Source organism: Ostrea edulis, chromosome 1, assembly GCF_947568905.1.
Source record: "Ostrea edulis chromosome 1, xbOstEdul1.1, whole genome shotgun sequence".
Taxonomy (NCBI): domain Eukaryota; kingdom Metazoa; phylum Mollusca; class Bivalvia; order Ostreida; family Ostreidae; genus Ostrea; species Ostrea edulis.
In genome coordinates, this window is record NC_079164.1 from 9,878,207 (window position 1) to 9,896,566 (window position 18,360).

General features: G+C 37.7%; 1 protein-coding gene across 10 annotated transcripts in view; it reads left to right on the forward strand.

Moving 5' to 3' along the window:
• The window catches only part of LOC125664456 (GATOR complex protein DEPDC5-like), a 77,118-nt gene that overhangs the window by 36,427 nt on the left and 22,331 nt on the right, over nucleotides 1–18,360 (forward strand). For 2 of the 10 annotated variants that reach the window (XM_056152620.1, XM_056152625.1), the window contains exons 22-31: nucleotides 138–239; nucleotides 2,651–2,795; nucleotides 4,207–4,423; nucleotides 6,541–6,626; nucleotides 8,645–8,819; nucleotides 9,217–9,299; nucleotides 9,870–9,884; nucleotides 10,905–11,022; nucleotides 11,712–11,773; nucleotides 12,821–12,892. In XM_056152620.1, the coding sequence (XP_056008595.1) occupies nucleotides 138–239; nucleotides 2,651–2,795; nucleotides 4,207–4,423; nucleotides 6,541–6,626; nucleotides 8,645–8,819; nucleotides 9,217–9,299; nucleotides 9,870–9,884; nucleotides 10,905–11,022; nucleotides 11,712–11,773; nucleotides 12,821–12,892 (1,075 nt within the window). The remainder of the gene's footprint in view (nucleotides 1–137; nucleotides 240–2,650; nucleotides 2,796–4,206; nucleotides 4,424–6,540; nucleotides 6,627–8,644; nucleotides 8,820–9,216; nucleotides 9,300–9,869; nucleotides 9,885–10,904; nucleotides 11,023–11,711; nucleotides 11,774–12,820; nucleotides 12,893–18,360) is intronic. The other 8 variants (XM_056152624.1, XM_056152626.1, XM_056152628.1 and 5 more) reach the window with 6 other exon arrangements.

Below are 18,360 nucleotides of genomic sequence, written 5' to 3' on the forward strand. Positions count from 1 at the left end.
TTGCCTATGTAGCTGTGTCTGACATGGGCTTCATTGAGGCCATGCCTAGCTGTGTCTGACATGGGCTTCATTTAAGATCGATCTCTTCGCATCCAGTGCGCTGACAAACAATGTTTTTTGTGCTATGTAAATTTCAGGCCAGGACTGGTTTCCTGCACATGGTTGCCAAACTGAATCCCGTCTCATCAAGCCAATACTAACTGCAGACATTCACTCGCAAAATTTCTGTGCTGGAATAAGTATGATTGAATTCCATGTAACAAGTCCGACGTCGTGTTGTACTGTTTGTATCGTATTTTATGAATCTGGTGCATTTTGCTGCATGTAATAGAGCATTTATCTTCTCTCAATCCTTTTGAAAGATCTGTTTTTTTGAAAAATAATCTTTGCACGTCAGCAAATATGTGATGTGACTTAGTTCTCTCTTGCTTTACATTAATTTGTCTATTGAGCATTTTGCATGCAATTTGGCTGTGAGTATAATATTGGTACTGTAGTTTCACTAGTTTGTCATTAAAATACTCTCTGCTTGGTTTGCTTTTCAAAAGGAATGAGAAAGATAATTCAAGATATCTGTAAATAAGAAATTTTCACACACAATATACTTAATAATATAATTTTTATGCCTATGAATAATTATTGAATTATTAAATTTTAGTAACCAATGTAGTCTGCTTTCTAACATGTCGCTTTGTAGAATAGAATTAGAATGTAAAAGATTTCAATACGTACTAAATATATTATTGGGAAATGGCTATCATGCTTTATGCACAATTGGTTAGGAATCTGAGCAGAAATTCAAAGTGGTAAACATATTTATTTAATTAATTAAGTTATATTGCATTAGTTGACCTTGACCTCTGAAATGACCTTTTCTATACTGACTTTTCTCTCTCTGGTTTGAAACAGGAAGTGGAACTCTTTTTGATTTTAGTGGATTGTGCATGGTGTGTTGGCTTGAGATTACATTTTACTAATACATCACACGGAATTATTTGGGTCTGTTAAGACAATTTTGTTTCAGATATATACCTGTTGAGTTTCGATCTTGTAAGATATTTTATTGGGATTACATGAAATAGAAAAAAAAAAGTTAGGTAACTTTTAATCTAGCAGTTTCAATTAGTCATAAAATTTTGAGTCTATTATGCTGTAAAAGTGGTTATTTATGTACGTGGGAAATTTACAATAATTACGCTGTCACGTACTAATTGCGTAAATTTCCCTCACGCATACCGTTATAAATATTTGATACAGGTGACTCTCGATGGCTCAAACTTCGATCTCTCGAAGTGAAATCATGGCCCCGATTTTTTCTCTCTATATAACAAAGCAAATTTACTATCGATCTCTCGAAGTGAAGTTGGGTCCCGTACAACACATTTCATTGTTTTTCACTCTCGATCTCTCAAAGTGGTTGTAGGGTATACCCACCGTTGCCCAAGTGTATAATAATTTCCACTTGGACCTTACCTGAATTTTGTTGAATGCCGGAGGGGTAATTAGGTGTTTACATAGTTGAAACATCGCCGGTGCTTCTTTGTGGAGGTGACACCCTTCAGTATATAATTGGTCAGTTTACACCTTACACTGGGGTTTTGATTCGTGATGATTAAAATTATATATAATCCGACTATGAATAAAATCTATAATTTGTTTTGACGTGACGAGAGAGTAAGTTTTATACACGATTTAGAGATCTACAGACTGTTAAATTTCTCAAGTTTGTTCTTTGTGTAAAGTTACTCTAAAACATCGTTTTATTCATCGTTAGAATTTGTGTTTTGGATAAAGCGACATAACATTGTGCACTGTTTAGTTTGCGATAGTAAAACGTCATCGGAACTTGGTTTTGTATGCCTATCTAAGCATGATTAAAGAACAAATAAAGACATAAACTTTGAAATGTTTTCATTAATGCAAAATAAGTTTTTTTATTTTGATATCAAAGTACCTGACGAATATGAAGGAAAACATGTCAAAACGATATCATATGATCTTGTTGGTATACATATCCGGTTACTGTAAAATCTTAACCATACCAGCAGACCTTCAATTTCCGAATCTCGATCTCTCGAACTCTCGATTTCTCGGAAGTTTTATCAAGGTCCCTTGAACTTCGAATTATCGAGAGTCACCTGTATATATTATATTCAGTTACCGTATATTTTTCCCCCATGCGTAATGTTGGACGTGGAAGAAGGCGTACTTACATTTGTAACCCCCCCAACCCCCCAGCGTAAATAACTACTTATACAGGATATGAAGCTTAATTTTTCTAAAATGAGAATTTTTGACTTGCTCTTAACAGCCCTAATTAGCTGCGTTTGGTGTCCTTGCAGTTCTAACAGATTTTCTATCTTTTGCTGTGGCTGCTGTTTTTTATGTTTGCTTATCAATTATTTTTTTTTTTATATACATGTATGTATTTATTTGTTTATTTACACATGTATTTATATATTTACACATTATATGTATTTATTTAGATTTTTGTTGAATTGAACATGTATAAATGGCCTCGATGTGTCGAGCTGAATAAGCAATAAGTATAATTATAAGAATCGATAATCTTCTTGCCGTGCCTGTGTTCTGCAGCTTTCGTTATAAGCTAGTTTATGCAAGTGAGCTAATTTTATTGCATTTTCTTCAGGCGTGGACTGGAAGTCGCTGACTATGCCCGCCTCCCTTCCCATCACCACGGACTACTTCCCGGACAAACGGAGTCTGGAGAACGACTACACAGTATCGCAGTACACACTGATCCCGGAAGACGTGAACAGTGAATACTACTCGAGGTTGATTATCACTCCTCTACTCAACAAGTAGCATGGTTCTTTTTAAAATGGAGAATGTCTTTGTATTCAAATCAAAATATTGCACTATGGCTTTATCGTCCCTGGCAACAGAATTTGAGGAGACATAGTAACGTGATAGTGTATGCATGTCAGCTTCAATGTCACATTTATAGCTACGTACAGTTCGTGAAAAATACTCGGCTTTCTAACCCTCTTCTTAATGGTACATGTCTTCTATTTGAATATAATGCTAGGATTGTTTTGTAGCACTGATGGCACTATATAGCTGCAATAATGTAGCCTTCTCCGATTTTTATTCGGATGTTTTTGGGAGAGAGAAAAAAGTTGGAGGGCTACATTATGGTAGCTATTGTGTCACTAGTTCATGAATGTGCTAAATGTATGACTACTTTCTTTTCCACTCAGTTGTTCCACTTCCTTCTTTTCCATTCAATTGTTCCACTTCCTTCCTTCCCACTCAATTGTCTCACTATTTTCTTTTCCACTCAATTGTCTCACTATGTTCTTTTCCACTCAATTGTATCACTATTTTCTTTTCCACTCAATTGTCTCACTATTTTCTTTTCCACCAATTGTTCCACTTCCTTCTTTTCCACTCAGTTCCGCTTCCTTCTTTTCCACTCAGTTGTTCCACTTCCTTCTTTTCCACTCAATTGTCCCACTTTCTTCTTTTCCACTCAATCGTCTCACTATTTTCTTTTCCACTCAGTTTTTCCACTTTCTTGTTTTCCACTCAGTTGTTCTACTTCCTTCTTTTCCACTCAATTGTCTCACTATTTTCTTTTCCACTCAATTGTTCCACTTCCTTCTTTTCCACTCAGTTGTTCCACTTTCTTGTTTTTCACTCAATTGTTTTACTTCCTTCTTTTCCACTCAATTGTCTCAGTATTTTCTTTTCCACTCAATTGTCCCACTATTTTCTTTTCCACTCAATTGTTCCACTTCCTTCTTTTCCACTCAATTGTCTCACTATTTTCTTTTCCACTCAATTGTTCCACTTCCTTCTTTTCCACTCAGTTGTTCCACTTTCTTGTTTTTCACTCAGTTGTTCTACTTCCTTCTTTTCCACTCAATTGTCTCACTATTTTCTTTTCCTCTAGTCAGTGCTGTGGTAGGATAAACACAGAACTACAGTCAAACCTTGCTATCTTGAACTCAGTGGAACTAAGAAAAAAACTTTGAGATATCCGAAGATTCAAGATATTAAAGATAAAAGACTTAAAGAATAAGTGATTACTTCCGCATCACTTCGACATATCCATGATATTCGAGATATCGTTGTTGGAGATACGGATGTTTAACTGTATACGATTAAGAATGTTAATGTTACTAGATGTTCTGATTAGATACTGACTGTGACTAATATGATTTTAATTTTCAATCCATTCAGCCCCCCAGTCTCGGAGGACGACAGATTCTACAGAAGAAAGCCCCTGTTAGTGACAGAGCTGTTTAGGGAGCTGATTTCCCAGAGGCTGGCCCAGGGATTCCAGATCATCACTAAGATGAAGGCAACCATGCGGTCCCAGGAGACGTTGGTCGGTTCCTCTCCCCAGTACCCACTCACCTCCAGTCTCATCAGGGCCCGGCCCCGGTCTGGACCTCAGGTCAGAAATGTTGTGCACTTCTGAGTTAGTTTTACGTGTATCAGTGATTCTGTGTATCAGTGATCCTATTTCAGTGCTGTTGTATGGTCTGGGCAATGTTGATCACATCCATCCCTTTTTCGTACATTATTCGCATTTACAAACTTGTTGTTAGAGGCGCTTTAGTCAAACATCGTACACAAATTCATCATGGTGAGAGCATTTCAATGGAGCTTGATTTTTTATGTCTCTTTCGTGTGACTTTGATATAAAATACTTACAATATTGTCCTGTGGGGATCTGGGTTAGATTAAATCCTCAATACTCCTTGCTTGTCGTAAGAGGCAATTAAATGGGGCAGTCCATCAGATGAGACCACAGAAACTGAGGCTCTGTGTCACAGTTGGTGTGGCTCAATAAAAATCCCTCCCTGCTCAAAGGCTGTAAGCAGCGAACATATGCCTAAATTTTGCAACCCTTCACCGGCAGTGGTGACGTCTCCATATGAGTGAAAATTCTCGAGTGGGACATGGGCCACATCGCTCACCTGAGTCACCTTGGCCCATATCTGAAGACTTTCCATATATATTTCTATGTAAAACCTTAGTCCCTATTGTGGCCCCAACCTACCCCTGGAGGCCATGATTTTAACAAATTTGAATCTGCACTATGTCAGAAAGCTTTCATGTAAATATCAACTTCTTTCGCCCAATGGTTCTTGAGAAGAAGAGTTTTAAAGATTTCCCCTATATATTTCTATGTAAAACTTTGATCCCCTATTGTGGCCCCATCCTACCCCTGGGGGCCATGATTTGAACAAACTTGAATCTGCACTATGTTAGGAAGCTTTCATGTAAATCTGAGCTCTTCTGGCTCAGTGGTTCTTGAGAAGAAGATTTTTAAAGACTTTCCCTATATATTTCTATGTAAAACTTTGATCCCCTATTGTGGCCCCAACCTACCTCCGGGGGCCATGATTTGAACAAACTTGAATCTGCACTATGTCAGGAAGCTTTCATGTAAATCTGAGCTCTTCTGGCTCAGTGGTTCTTGAGAAGAAGATTTTTAAATGACCCTACCCTAATTTTGCATTTTTGTGATTATCTCCCCTTTGAAGAGTGCATGGCCCTGCCCTTCACCAGAGGATGCTTTGTGCCAAGTTTGGTTCAAATTGACCCAGTGGTTCTGGAGAAGATGAAAATGAAAAGTTTACAACGACGCTGACAGACAACAGACAAATTTTGATCAGAAAAGCTCACTTGAGCCTTTGGCTTAGGTGAGCTAACAATGTATACAACCAAGCAACTTACACTAATGATGTAACTTTGGTTGGCAATCATTAGCTTGATTAATTTTGATAAGAAGCTAGAAGTTTTGCATTAACTGACCTTATTTCAGTGGTATAATTTAGGATGCTGATCAGAATCAGTACTATGTGAATAGAGTTATCCCAGTGGTACATCATAGTATTATGAGTGTGAGCTCTTGATAAATATTCCATCTGATTAGGACCGAAAACCCATGGCTAGCGAAGATGATAGATAAATATTCTACTGATTGACTATAGATAAATATTCTACTGATTGACAGCGTTATGAAGTTTTAGGTCTGTTGATGACAAAGTAGAAAAGCTAACTGGACCAAACTTATTCCATTGGTCTATTTGATGATGATTACATTCAAGTAGCATGCATGCTTCAGATGCGGATGATGACCTACATTTTATGCTTGATTGACTTTAATTAGAAGTTTGTTGAAGTCAAGGTAGAAGTGTTTCTCAAACCAAACTTGTATCAGTGGTCGACCTTGGACGAGTTGTTCACGTGATTCGGATCTAGAGTGTGACCTACGTAGTGATTTGGTTCAGCCGTTGGATTTAGAGCAGTTGTAGACAAAATATTCCACAGCATGGAAACTACATAGTTCTTGATCAATACAAGTCACTAATTTTAAAAAATCTGAAAAATAGTTTACATCTACTCGTAAATCCAAACTACGCTCATTTTGTTTACTGTAAATTACAGTTAAAAGTGGATGTTTTCATCATCTTCATCGATTGTAGAATTTGATGTTGATGTACATGTTATTTGATCATTGAAGTGAATTTATTAAATGGACAATTTTATTTAATTCGACAGGAAGAGATTTATCTCAGCATTGGATTGATATTTCACAAGCTGACCCTTAGTGGACAAACGATTCAAGTCACACAATACAGACCGAGGTATGTTCACAAACTGACCCTTAGTGGACAAACGATTCAAGTCACACAATACAGACTGAGGTATGTTCACAAACTGACCCTTAGTGGACAAACGATTCAAGTCACACAATATAGACCGAGGTATGTTCACAAACTGACCCTTAGTGGACAAACAATTCAAGTCACACAATACAGACCGAGGTATGTTCACAAACTGACCCTTAGTGGACAAACGATTCAAGTCACACAATACTGACCAAGCTATGTTTGTGTCCTGCATATTCACTAGAGACCGAGATCCACTGTACATTAACTAATTAATATAAACCCAGGTGTGTAAATATCGCGTAAGTCACCTGATATAGACCGAGATCCACTGTACATTAACTAATTAATATAAACCCAGGTGTGTAAATATCGCGTAAGTCACCTGATATAGACCGAGATCCACTGTACATTAACTAATTAATATAAACCCAGGTGTGTAAATATCGCGTAAGTCACCTGATATAGACCGAGATCCACTGTACATTAACTAATTAATATAAACCCAGGTGTGTAAATATCGCGGTAGTCACCTGATATAGACCGAGATCCACTGTACATTAACTAATTAATATCGTATGATATACCTGATATAAACCCAGGTGTGTAAATATCGCGTTAGTCATCTATATATAAACGCATTACATTTGACGATGCAATTCTTTTAGTGCCTTTGGCAGAAAAAGCCTTCCACTAAATTGACTACATTGCAAACTGTCTATTTTTGTGGGTTAACATATGTTTAGTCACAAAAAACATTAAATCAAATCCTACCTAAATAAGAAAAAATTTCTTTTATGCTAAAGCAACAATTTTTTTATTTCTTAGTTTACAGATCCGCCAACCCTAATTTATGTGGAATTGAAAAAAAATGCAAATTTCTACTTTTTTAAAATTCCGTTGATTCTATCCAACATGCCAAACGGAAAACTTTTAAAATGCATTTCAAAATTTACAAATGGAAAATTCTGAAACGCAAACCTATTGATTTGTATTTGGTAATCACTATTCGTTTTGCGAAATATCGTTACTCTATATTTTTTTTAAAAAACCCACGTAAACAGATATGGCCACTGATGACAGTAACGATGCCTATATCGTTCTTGTCGATGAAACAGATGACATTTCATCATTTAAAAAAAAGAATTTATGAAATTAAATATTTCTCATACAATTTGCGATATTTTTGCTGCTAACATAGATAGGAAATGTAGTGCTATTTAAAAAGAATCTACATGATATATTGATAGTTTTATAATTGATAGCAGTAATTTTTCAACCTTTGTTAGTTTGTTAAACAGATAAATATCGCTGAAAACCTGAAATATTTTTTTCTTTGAGATAAACCATGTCATTGAACCAAATTCATTTTAATCACGAAATGATGTTAATGTTTCATTAAAAATAAAACAAAGATATAGATGTTAAAAATCTGTATTTTATTTTTATTTATTTTTTTCTCTTGACAGACCCTAATTTTATGGGGGGGAATCCTTAAACTAAGAAATTAAAAAAAACTGTGGCCTAAATATTGAACACGCTATACAATTAATGTATGTCAATGCCATTTAATTCTGTAATCACCCAGTATAAACCGAGGTACTTCACCTCAAGTAGTCATGTAATGTTAATGTCAAATGAAATTCACGAAGTATTGATTAACTTGTATCTTGTATATTTATAATTGAGTGTATTCATAATGGTTGCCTTGTAGAAAGAAATTGGCAGTCTGTTCACTGTTTATAATGAGTGTATTTATAATGAGTGTATTTATAATGGGTGCCTTGTAGAAAGAAATTGGCAGTCTGTTCACTGTTTATAATGAGTGTATTTATAATGAGTGTATTTATAATGAGTGTATTTATAATGGGTGCCTTGTAGAGAGAAATTGGCAGTCTGTTCACTGTTGCTCTGAGAGACAAGCAGTCACTGGTATTTGTTTAGAAGTTGTAGAATTGTATTTTGATGATGGTGTAATTTTGTCTTTGATACAGACATGAACAGAGGCAGCTAAAGTACCTGTACCGCTACCGTTTCCAAGTCCCCGACTCACTCGGTTACGACATCTCCACGAGCGAATTCCGAAACGAGAAGCTGGAAAACTACAACTGGAATTATCTAGATCAGTACATCTGCACTCGTGGGGAGGGGGACTATGGGTTATTGGATGTATGTATTATCTAGATCAGTACATCTGCACTCGTGGGGAGGGGGACTATGGGTTATTGGATGTATGTATTATCTAGATCAGTACATCTGCACTCGTGGGGAAGGGGACTATGGGTTATTGGATGTATGTATTATCTAGATCAGTACATCTGCACTCGTGGGGAGGGGGACTATGGGTTATTGGATGTATGTATTATCTAGATCAGTACATCTGCACTCACGGGGAGGGGGACTATGGGTTATTGGATGTATGTATTGCTGTCTACATGTACCGAAAGCACGCGTGATATAATATATTATTTGAATTTTTTCATCAATCAATTTGAAGATTATAAAAGGGGCACATCAATTTCCAATTTACTTTCATGATTGTGTTGAATTTATTTTTATTTTTTAGCCTTTGAAATACTGGAGAGCAAGATTTTTTCTGTTGCCATGTAATAATCCAGCTACGAAGAAAATCATTGAAGGAAATGATCGGTAAAGTGCATGAGTTTTCTCCCCTGTTTTAAAGTGGAATTTTTTGATATAAAGCACATGTGTAGATTCACTGTATCTTCATTGTTTGAGATTATCACAAAGGTCTGAAAAATACTGATTTACATTTAGTATAACTGTACTACTAGTTTATTTAGATGTCATGAATGGAGAGACATAAATATTCCGTTTGGGAACAGTTAGAGGAATTTGTACAATACTTACCCAGAGTATGTTACGAATTTTTTAATACTTTCTGATAAAAAAAAATTTCAGACCATAACAACTTTGTTCATTTCATGTAAAACTGTCTATCAGAACTTCATATGTACACAAAAATGTTAGTTAAGCAAGTTGAAGTCTTTGCAAAATCACAAGATTCAACAGCAATCAGAAAAAGAAGTGAAATTTTTTTAAAATAAGATTTGCAGTGGTTGACGTTGAGTTTGTATAGTGTTATCACAGTGAAATTTGGGTAAATCTGAAATGTACTGGGAGGTAAATTCTGTGTTGGGCATTGTGTCGTCTGCTTTGGTTTACGTTTGAAATTGATTGCATCACATTCATGTCCAGCAGGTTATTCCACAGGTCAGTCCTAACTTTTGGCTCCGCAAGCTTTTTTAACTTTCTCCTTGTCACCTTTGATTTATCTTAGTGCATGTTTCACACACTTTCAAGCAATTTCAGTTCCAGGCAATTGCAAATTTAACACAGAAAATGCAAAATCCATGGGTAGTTATAATCAAAAGTTAAATTCTACCTGTATGCACAGCACACTGTCACAAATGTCACCCACTTCTGAAAATTAAATTTTGTGGGGGCTCAGTTTTCTCGAATTTTCATTGATTTCATAGGTATCCCTATCTTGTGAATTTAAAACTTCAACGAGGTATACAAGTTATACATTGTAGAATGTTTCAATGTGCTAAAAGCACACCTGTATGGGTACGTTTGATATACTGTAAATTATGTTTTCTTTCAAGAACATTAATTACAATTCATGTAATTTCAAAATTTAGTTCTCACAAATATACTCTAAATGCTGATTCAGGAAGGTTATGTTTTGTGAATGAATCATTGTGGGTGAAAATAAAGTCTTGTGAAATAAAAGTGATCTGCAGTATTCTACACATCAAGGGAACCGAAACATAAGGAGGGCCTTAGCTGCAATAATGTAGCCCTCTCTGACACCCCCCCCCCCCCCCAAAAAAAAAACCCCACGTCAGAATAAAAAAAAAGAGAGCTACATTATTGCAGCTAGGAGAGCCTGTATGTGGACCTTTGCATTCCATAAAATTCTGGCAATCCATGAAGACAGACTCCCACAAAATTCCACATCACAAAAATGTACACATTATTCTGTGCATTTAGTTCTCACTTTACCTCTCTACCAACATATGTATAAAACACACAGTGAGATTAATTTTTGCTTTATGACTGAGAATGATCACTACCCAGCCTGTTCTAGGCTTTTGATAAAAGCATCTGTTTCAGATTGCCTTAAGTTTGGTTATTGTTATTCAGTTTTTTGGAAAAAATACAAAATGCGTGACAGGTTAGCATTGCATACCAGTTTTCATCAAGCATGACCTTGGACGTTTGTTTCAGGTGTGATATCTACAAGACTAAGAGCAAACAAGAACTTCAGCAGTTGATTAGTGGATTTGTCCGCTTCCTGGAAACTCTGAACAAAATCAGGAGAACAGCGCAGACCAGGAGACCGAAGGTAAACTGTTCTAACGGAATCTAATATACACTGTACATGTACTGCTCAGGGCAGACCAGGAGACCAAAGGTAAACTGATCTAACGGAATCTAATATACATTGTACATGGTAAACTGATCTAACGGAATCTAATATACATTGTACATGTAGTGCTCAGGGCTTTCAAATTTGCTGTTGGTTGTTTTCATGTTTTCTTGGTGTTTTTTTTTTTTTAATTCTAACATTCGTTCCTTATTATGTGCAGTTATGCATACTATTTTCACAGCAGTTTGAATTCCATGCATTTATCCCTCTGTGAAATAGCCGAAATAATGAAACAGCACTACAGCTAAATATAGCTTTATACCGTATTATAAAAATCCAAACTGTATAGTCACTTTTATTTGGGTAATGTGATTGAGCCATTGTGTGTATATACAGATTTATGTATATCTGATTGATGACTGGTCTGTGGTCAAAAATAGTGTGAATGTGGTAATTGTGAATGTGGTGATTGCGAATCTTGTGAATGTGGTAATTGTGAATCTTGTGAATGTGATGATTATGAATCTTGTGAATGTGATGATTATGAATCTTGTGAATGTGGTGATTGCAAATCTTGTGATTGTGGTGACTGACTCTTTGTGAATGTGGTGCAAATTAATGTTGGTTTACATAATTAACGATTGTGTGGTAATTTTATTTTTCAGCAGCATTCAGGAGACAATGTATCCACTACTCCTTCAACAGATCAGCAGACCGCACAAACCAGGTAAAAAAAAACCAAAATCCAGGTTTTAAAAAACTCACAAACAAGGTAAATAACACAATCCAGGTAAAAAAAACCCACCCACAATCCAGGTCAAAAACACCTCCTCACAAACCAGGTAAAAAAAAAACCACAATCCAGGTAAAAACACCTCACAATCCAGGTAAAAAAAACCTCTCTATCCAGATGGAAAAAAAACTCACAAACCAGATATAAAATCCTCAAAAACCAGGTAGCAAAAAATCACAATCCAGGTAAAAAACACACCTCACAATCCAGGTAAAAAAAACCCTCACAAACCAAGTAAAAAAAACCCCTCATAATCCAGGGAAAAAACCCCACAAACCAGGTAAAAAAAACACCTCACAAACCAAGTAAAAAAACCCATCACAAACCAAGTTAAAAAAACAACCTCACAAACCAGGTTAAAAAAACCTCATAAACTAGAAAAAAACCTCACAAACCAGGTAAGGAATGGTATCTTCAGATCAGATCTCACAAACAGGTACTGTAAGGGATGGATGACTCCTTTATCAGATCAGCAGCAGATGAGGGATGGAGGGGGTGTTACTGCAGCAGATGAGGGATGGAGGGGTGTTACTGCAGCAGATGAGGGATGGAGGGTGTTGCTGGAGTGTACTACAGTAAGGTTATGGGGGTACTAGTATAATGTACTATTATTATTCTTATTGCAATTGAACTGTAAGGAGGTTGAATTAAGAGCAACTGGTGTATTTCAACTATGTACAACTAACAACTTGTGAAGGTGTTGAGAGAGATATTATAGCTGCTTATGCTAGCACGGAATATTTCCATGTTTTCACATCATTCTGTGAACAGTTGGAAAGGACAAGTGATACCTTACACTAGATACAGACATTTTCTGATACCTTACACTAGATACAGACATTTTCTGATACCTTACACTAGATACAGACATTTTCTGATAGCTTACACTAAATACAAACATTTTCATTATTCAGGATTAAGTATTTTACACGATTAATTGTCAGAGTTTGTTTTATGAGTGTACTCATTGTCTCAATGCAGCCAGAAAGAAGCGGTGGTTCTATCGACGTCCATGCCGTCATCCAAACTGGTGGAAGCCATGAGAGATCCTCAGTAAGTTGTTTTGTTTCCTCATTTCAGGACTGGGTGACATCACGCAGTAATTAATACACTCCAGGACTGTGTGACATCACGCAGTAATTAATACACTCCAGGACTGTGTGGCATCACACAGTAATTAATACACTCCAGGACTGTGTGACATCACGCAGTAATTAATCAGTAATTAATACACTCCAGGACTGTGACATCATGCAGTAATTAATACACTCCAGGACTGTGTGACATCACGCAGTAATTAATCAGTAATTAATACACGCCAGGACTGTGTGACATCACACAGTATTTAATACACTCCAGGACTGAGTGACATCACAGTAATTAATACACTCCAGGACTGTGTGGCATCACGCAGTAATTAATACACTCCAGGACTGTGTGGCATCACGCAGTAATTAATACACTCCAGGACTGTGTGGCATCACGCAGTAATTAATACACTCCAGGACTGTGTGGCATCACGCAGTAATTAATACACTCCAGGACTGTGTGGCATCACGCAGTAATTAATACACTCCAGGACTGTGTGACATCACGCAGTAATTAATGCACTCCAGGACTGTGTGACATCACGCAGTAATTAATCAGTAATTAATACACTCCAGGACTGTGTGACATCACACAGTAATTAATACACTCCAGGACTGAGTGACATCACAGTAATTAATACACTCCAGGACTGTGTGGCATCACGCAGTAATTAATACACTCCAGGACTGAGTGACATCACGCAGTAATTAATGCACTCCAGGACTGTGTGACATCACGCAGTAATTAATCAGTAATTAATACACTCCAGGACTGTGTGACATCACACAGTAATTAATACACTCCAGGACTGTGTGACATCACACAGTAATTAATGCACTCCAGGACTGTGTGACATCACACAGTAATTAATACACTCCAGGACTGTGTGACATCACACAGTAATTAATACACTCCAGGACTGTGTGGCATCACGCAGTAATTAATACACTCCAGGACTGTGTGACATCACACAGTAATTAATACACTCCAGGACTGTGTGGCATCACGCAGTAATTAATACACTCCAGGACTGTGTGACATCACACAGTAATTAATACACTCCAGGACTGTGTGACATCACACAGTAATTAATCAGTAATTAATACACTCCAGGACTGTGTGACATCACACAGTAATTAATACACTCCAGGACTGTGTGACATCACACAGTAATTAATGCACTCCAGGACTGTGTGACATCACACAGTAATTAATACACTCCAGGACTGTGTGACATCACGCAGTAATTAATACACTCCAGGACTGTGTGACATCACGCAGTAATTAATACACTCCAGGACTGTGTGACATCACACAGTAATTAATACACTCCAGGACTGTGTGACATCACACAGTAATTAATCAGTAATTAATACACTCCAGGACTGTGTGACATCACACAGTAATTAATACACTCCAGGACTGAGTGACATCACACAGTAATTAATACACTCCAGGACTGTGACATCACACAGTAATTAATACACTCCAGGACTGTGTGACATCACACAGTAATTAATACACTCCAGGACTGTGACATCACACAGTAATTAATACACTCCAGGACTGTGTGACATCACACAGTAATTAATCAGTAATTAATACACTCCAGGACTGTGTGACATCACGCAGTAATTAATCAGTAATTAATACACTCCAGGACTGAGTGACATCACACAGTAATTAATACACTCCAGGACTGTGTGACATCACGCAGTAATTAATACACTCCAGGACTGTGTGACATCACACAGTAATTAATCAGTAATTAATACACTCCAGGACTGTGTGACATCACACAGTAATTAATACACTCCAGGACTGAGTGACATCACGCAGTAATTAATACACTCCAGGACTGTGTGACATCACACAGTAATTAATCAGTAATTAATACACTCCAGGACTGTGTGACATCACACAGTAATTAATGCACTCCAGGACTGTGTGACATCACGCAGTAATTAATCAGTAATTAATACACTCCAGGACTGTGTGACATCACACAGTAATTAATCAGTAATTAATACACTCCAGGACTGTGTGACATCACGCAGTAATTAATACACTCCAGGACTGTGTGACATCACGCAGTAATTAATACACTCCAGGACTGTGTGGCATCACACAGTAATTAATACACTCCAGGACTGTGTGACATCACACAGTAATTAATACACTCCAGGACTGTGTGACATCACACAGTAATTAATACACTCCAGGACTGTGTGACATCACACAGTAATTAATACACTCCAGGACTGAGTGACATCACACAGTAATTAATACACTCCAGGACTGTGTGACATCACACAGTAATTAATACACTCCAGGACTGTGTGACATCACGCAGTAATTAATACACTCCAGGACTGTGTGACATCACACAGTAATTAATACACTCCAGGACTGTGACATCACACAGTAATTAATACACTCCAGGACTGGGTGACATCACGCAGTAATTAATACACTCCAGGACTGTGTGACATCACGCAGTAATTAATCAGTAATTAATACACTCCAGGACTGTGTGACATCACACAGTAATTAATACACTCCAGGACTGAGTGACATCACACAGTAATTAATCAGTAATTAATACACTCCAGGACTGAGTGACATCACACAGTAATTAATACACTCCAGGACTGTGTGACATCACACAGTAATTAATACACTCCAGGACTGTGTGACATCACACAGTAATTAATACACTCCAGGACTGAGTGACATCACACAGTAATTAATGCACTCCAGGACTGTGTGACATCACGCAGTAATTAATACACTCCAGGACTGTGTGACATCACGCAGTAATTAATACACTCCAGGACTGTGTGACATCACACAGTAATTAATACACTCCAGGACTGTGTGACATCACGCAGTAATTAATCAGTAATTAATACACTCCAGGACTGTGTGACATCACACAGTAATTAATACACTCCAGGACTGTGACATCACACAGTAATTAATACACTCCAGGACTGTGTGACATCACACAGTAATTAATACACTCCAGGACTGTGTGGCATCACGCAGTAATTAATACACTCCAGGACTGAGTGACATCACACAGTAATTAATCAGTAATTAATACACGCCAGGACTGTGTGACATCACACAGTAATTAATACACTCCAGGACTGTGTGACATCACACAGTAATTAATACACTCCAGGACTGTGTGACATCATGCAGTAATTAATACACTCCAGGACTGTGTGGCATCACGCAGTAATTAATACACTCCAGGACTGTGTGGCATCACGCAGTAATTAATACACTCCAGGACTGTGTGACATCATGCAGTAATTAATACACTCCAGGACTGTGTGACATCACACAGTAATTAATACACTCCAGGACTGTGTGACATCACGCAGTAATTAATGCACTCCAGGACTGAGTGACATCACACAGTAATTAATACACTCCAGGACTGTGTGACATCACACAGTAATTAATACACTCCAGGACTGTGTGACATCACGCAGTAATTAATACACTCCAGGACTGTGTGACATCACGCAGTAATTAATACACTCCAGGACTGTGTGACATCACACAGTAATTAATACACTCCAGGACTGTGTGACATCACACAGTAATTAATACACTCCAGGACTGTGTGACATCACACAGTAATTAATACACTCCAGGACTGAGTGACATCACACAGTAATTAATACACTCCAGGACTGAGTGACATCACGCAGTAATTAATACACTCCAGGACTGTGTGACATCACACAGTAATTAATACACTCCAGGACTGTGTGACATCACGCAGTAATTAATACACTCCAGGACTGTGTGACATCACGCAGTAATTAATCACTAATTAATACACGCCAGGACTGTGTGACATCACACAGTAATTAATGCACTCCAGGACTGTGTGACATCACGCAGTAATTAATACACTCCAGGACTGTGTGACATCACGCAGTAATTAATCACTAATTAATACACGCCAGGACTGTGTGACATCACACAGTAATTAATACACTCCAGGACTGTGTGACATCACGCAGTAATTAATACACTCCAGGACTGTGTGACATCACGCAGTAATTAATCACTAATTAATACACGCCAGGACTGTGTGACATCACACAGTAATTAATGCACTCCAGGACTGTGTGACATCACGCAGTAATTAATACACTCCAGGACTGTGTGACATCACACAGTAATTAATCAGTAATTAATACACTCCAGGACTGTGTGACATCACACAGTAATTAATCAGTAATTAATACACGCCAGGACTGTGTGACATCACGCAGTAATTAATACACTCCAGGACTGAGTGACATCACGCAGTAATTAATGCACTCCAGGACTGAGTGACATCACGCAGTAATTAATACACTCCAGGACTGTGTGGCATCACGCAGTAATTAATACACTCCAGGACTGTGTGACATCACGCAGTAATTAATCAGTAATTAATACACTCCAGGACTGTGTGGCATCACACAGTAATTAATACACTCCAGGACTGAGTGACATCACGCAGTAATTAATGCACTCCAGGACTGAGTGACATCACGCAGTAATTAATACACTCCAGGACTGTGTGGCATCACGCAGTAATTAATACACTCCAGGACTGAGTGACATCATGCAGTAATTAATACACTCCAGGACTGAGTGACATCACACAGTAATTAATGCACTCCAGGACTGAGTGACATCACGCAGTAATTAATCAGTAATTAATACACTCCAGGACTGTGTGACATCATGCAGTAATTAATACACTCCAGGACTGTGTGGCATCACGCAGTAATTAATACACTCCAGGACTGTGTGGCATCACGCAGTAATTAATGCACTCCAGGACTGTGTGACATCACACAGTAATTAATACACTCCAGGACTGTGACATCATACAGTAATTAATGCACTCCAGGACTGTGTGACATCACACAGTAAATAATACACTCCAGGACTGTGTGACATCATACAGTAATTAATACACTCCAGGACTGTGTGGCATCACGCAGTAATTAATACACTCCAGGACTGTGTGACATCACACAGTAAATAATACACTCCAGGACTGTGTGACATCACACAGTAATTAATCAGTAATTAATACACTCCAGGACTGTGTGACATCATGCAGTAATTAATACACTCCAGGACTGAGTGACATCACGCAGTAATTAATACACTCCAGGACTGAGTGACATCACGCAGTAATTAATCAGTAATTAATACACTCCAGGACTGTGTGACATCATGCAGTAATTAATACACTCCAGGACTGTGTGACATCACGCAGTAATTAATACACTCCAGGACTGAGTGACATCACACAGTAATTAATACACTCCAGGACTGTGTGGCATCACGCAGTAATTAATACACTCCAGGACTGTGTGGCATCACGCAGTAATTAATGCACTCCAGGA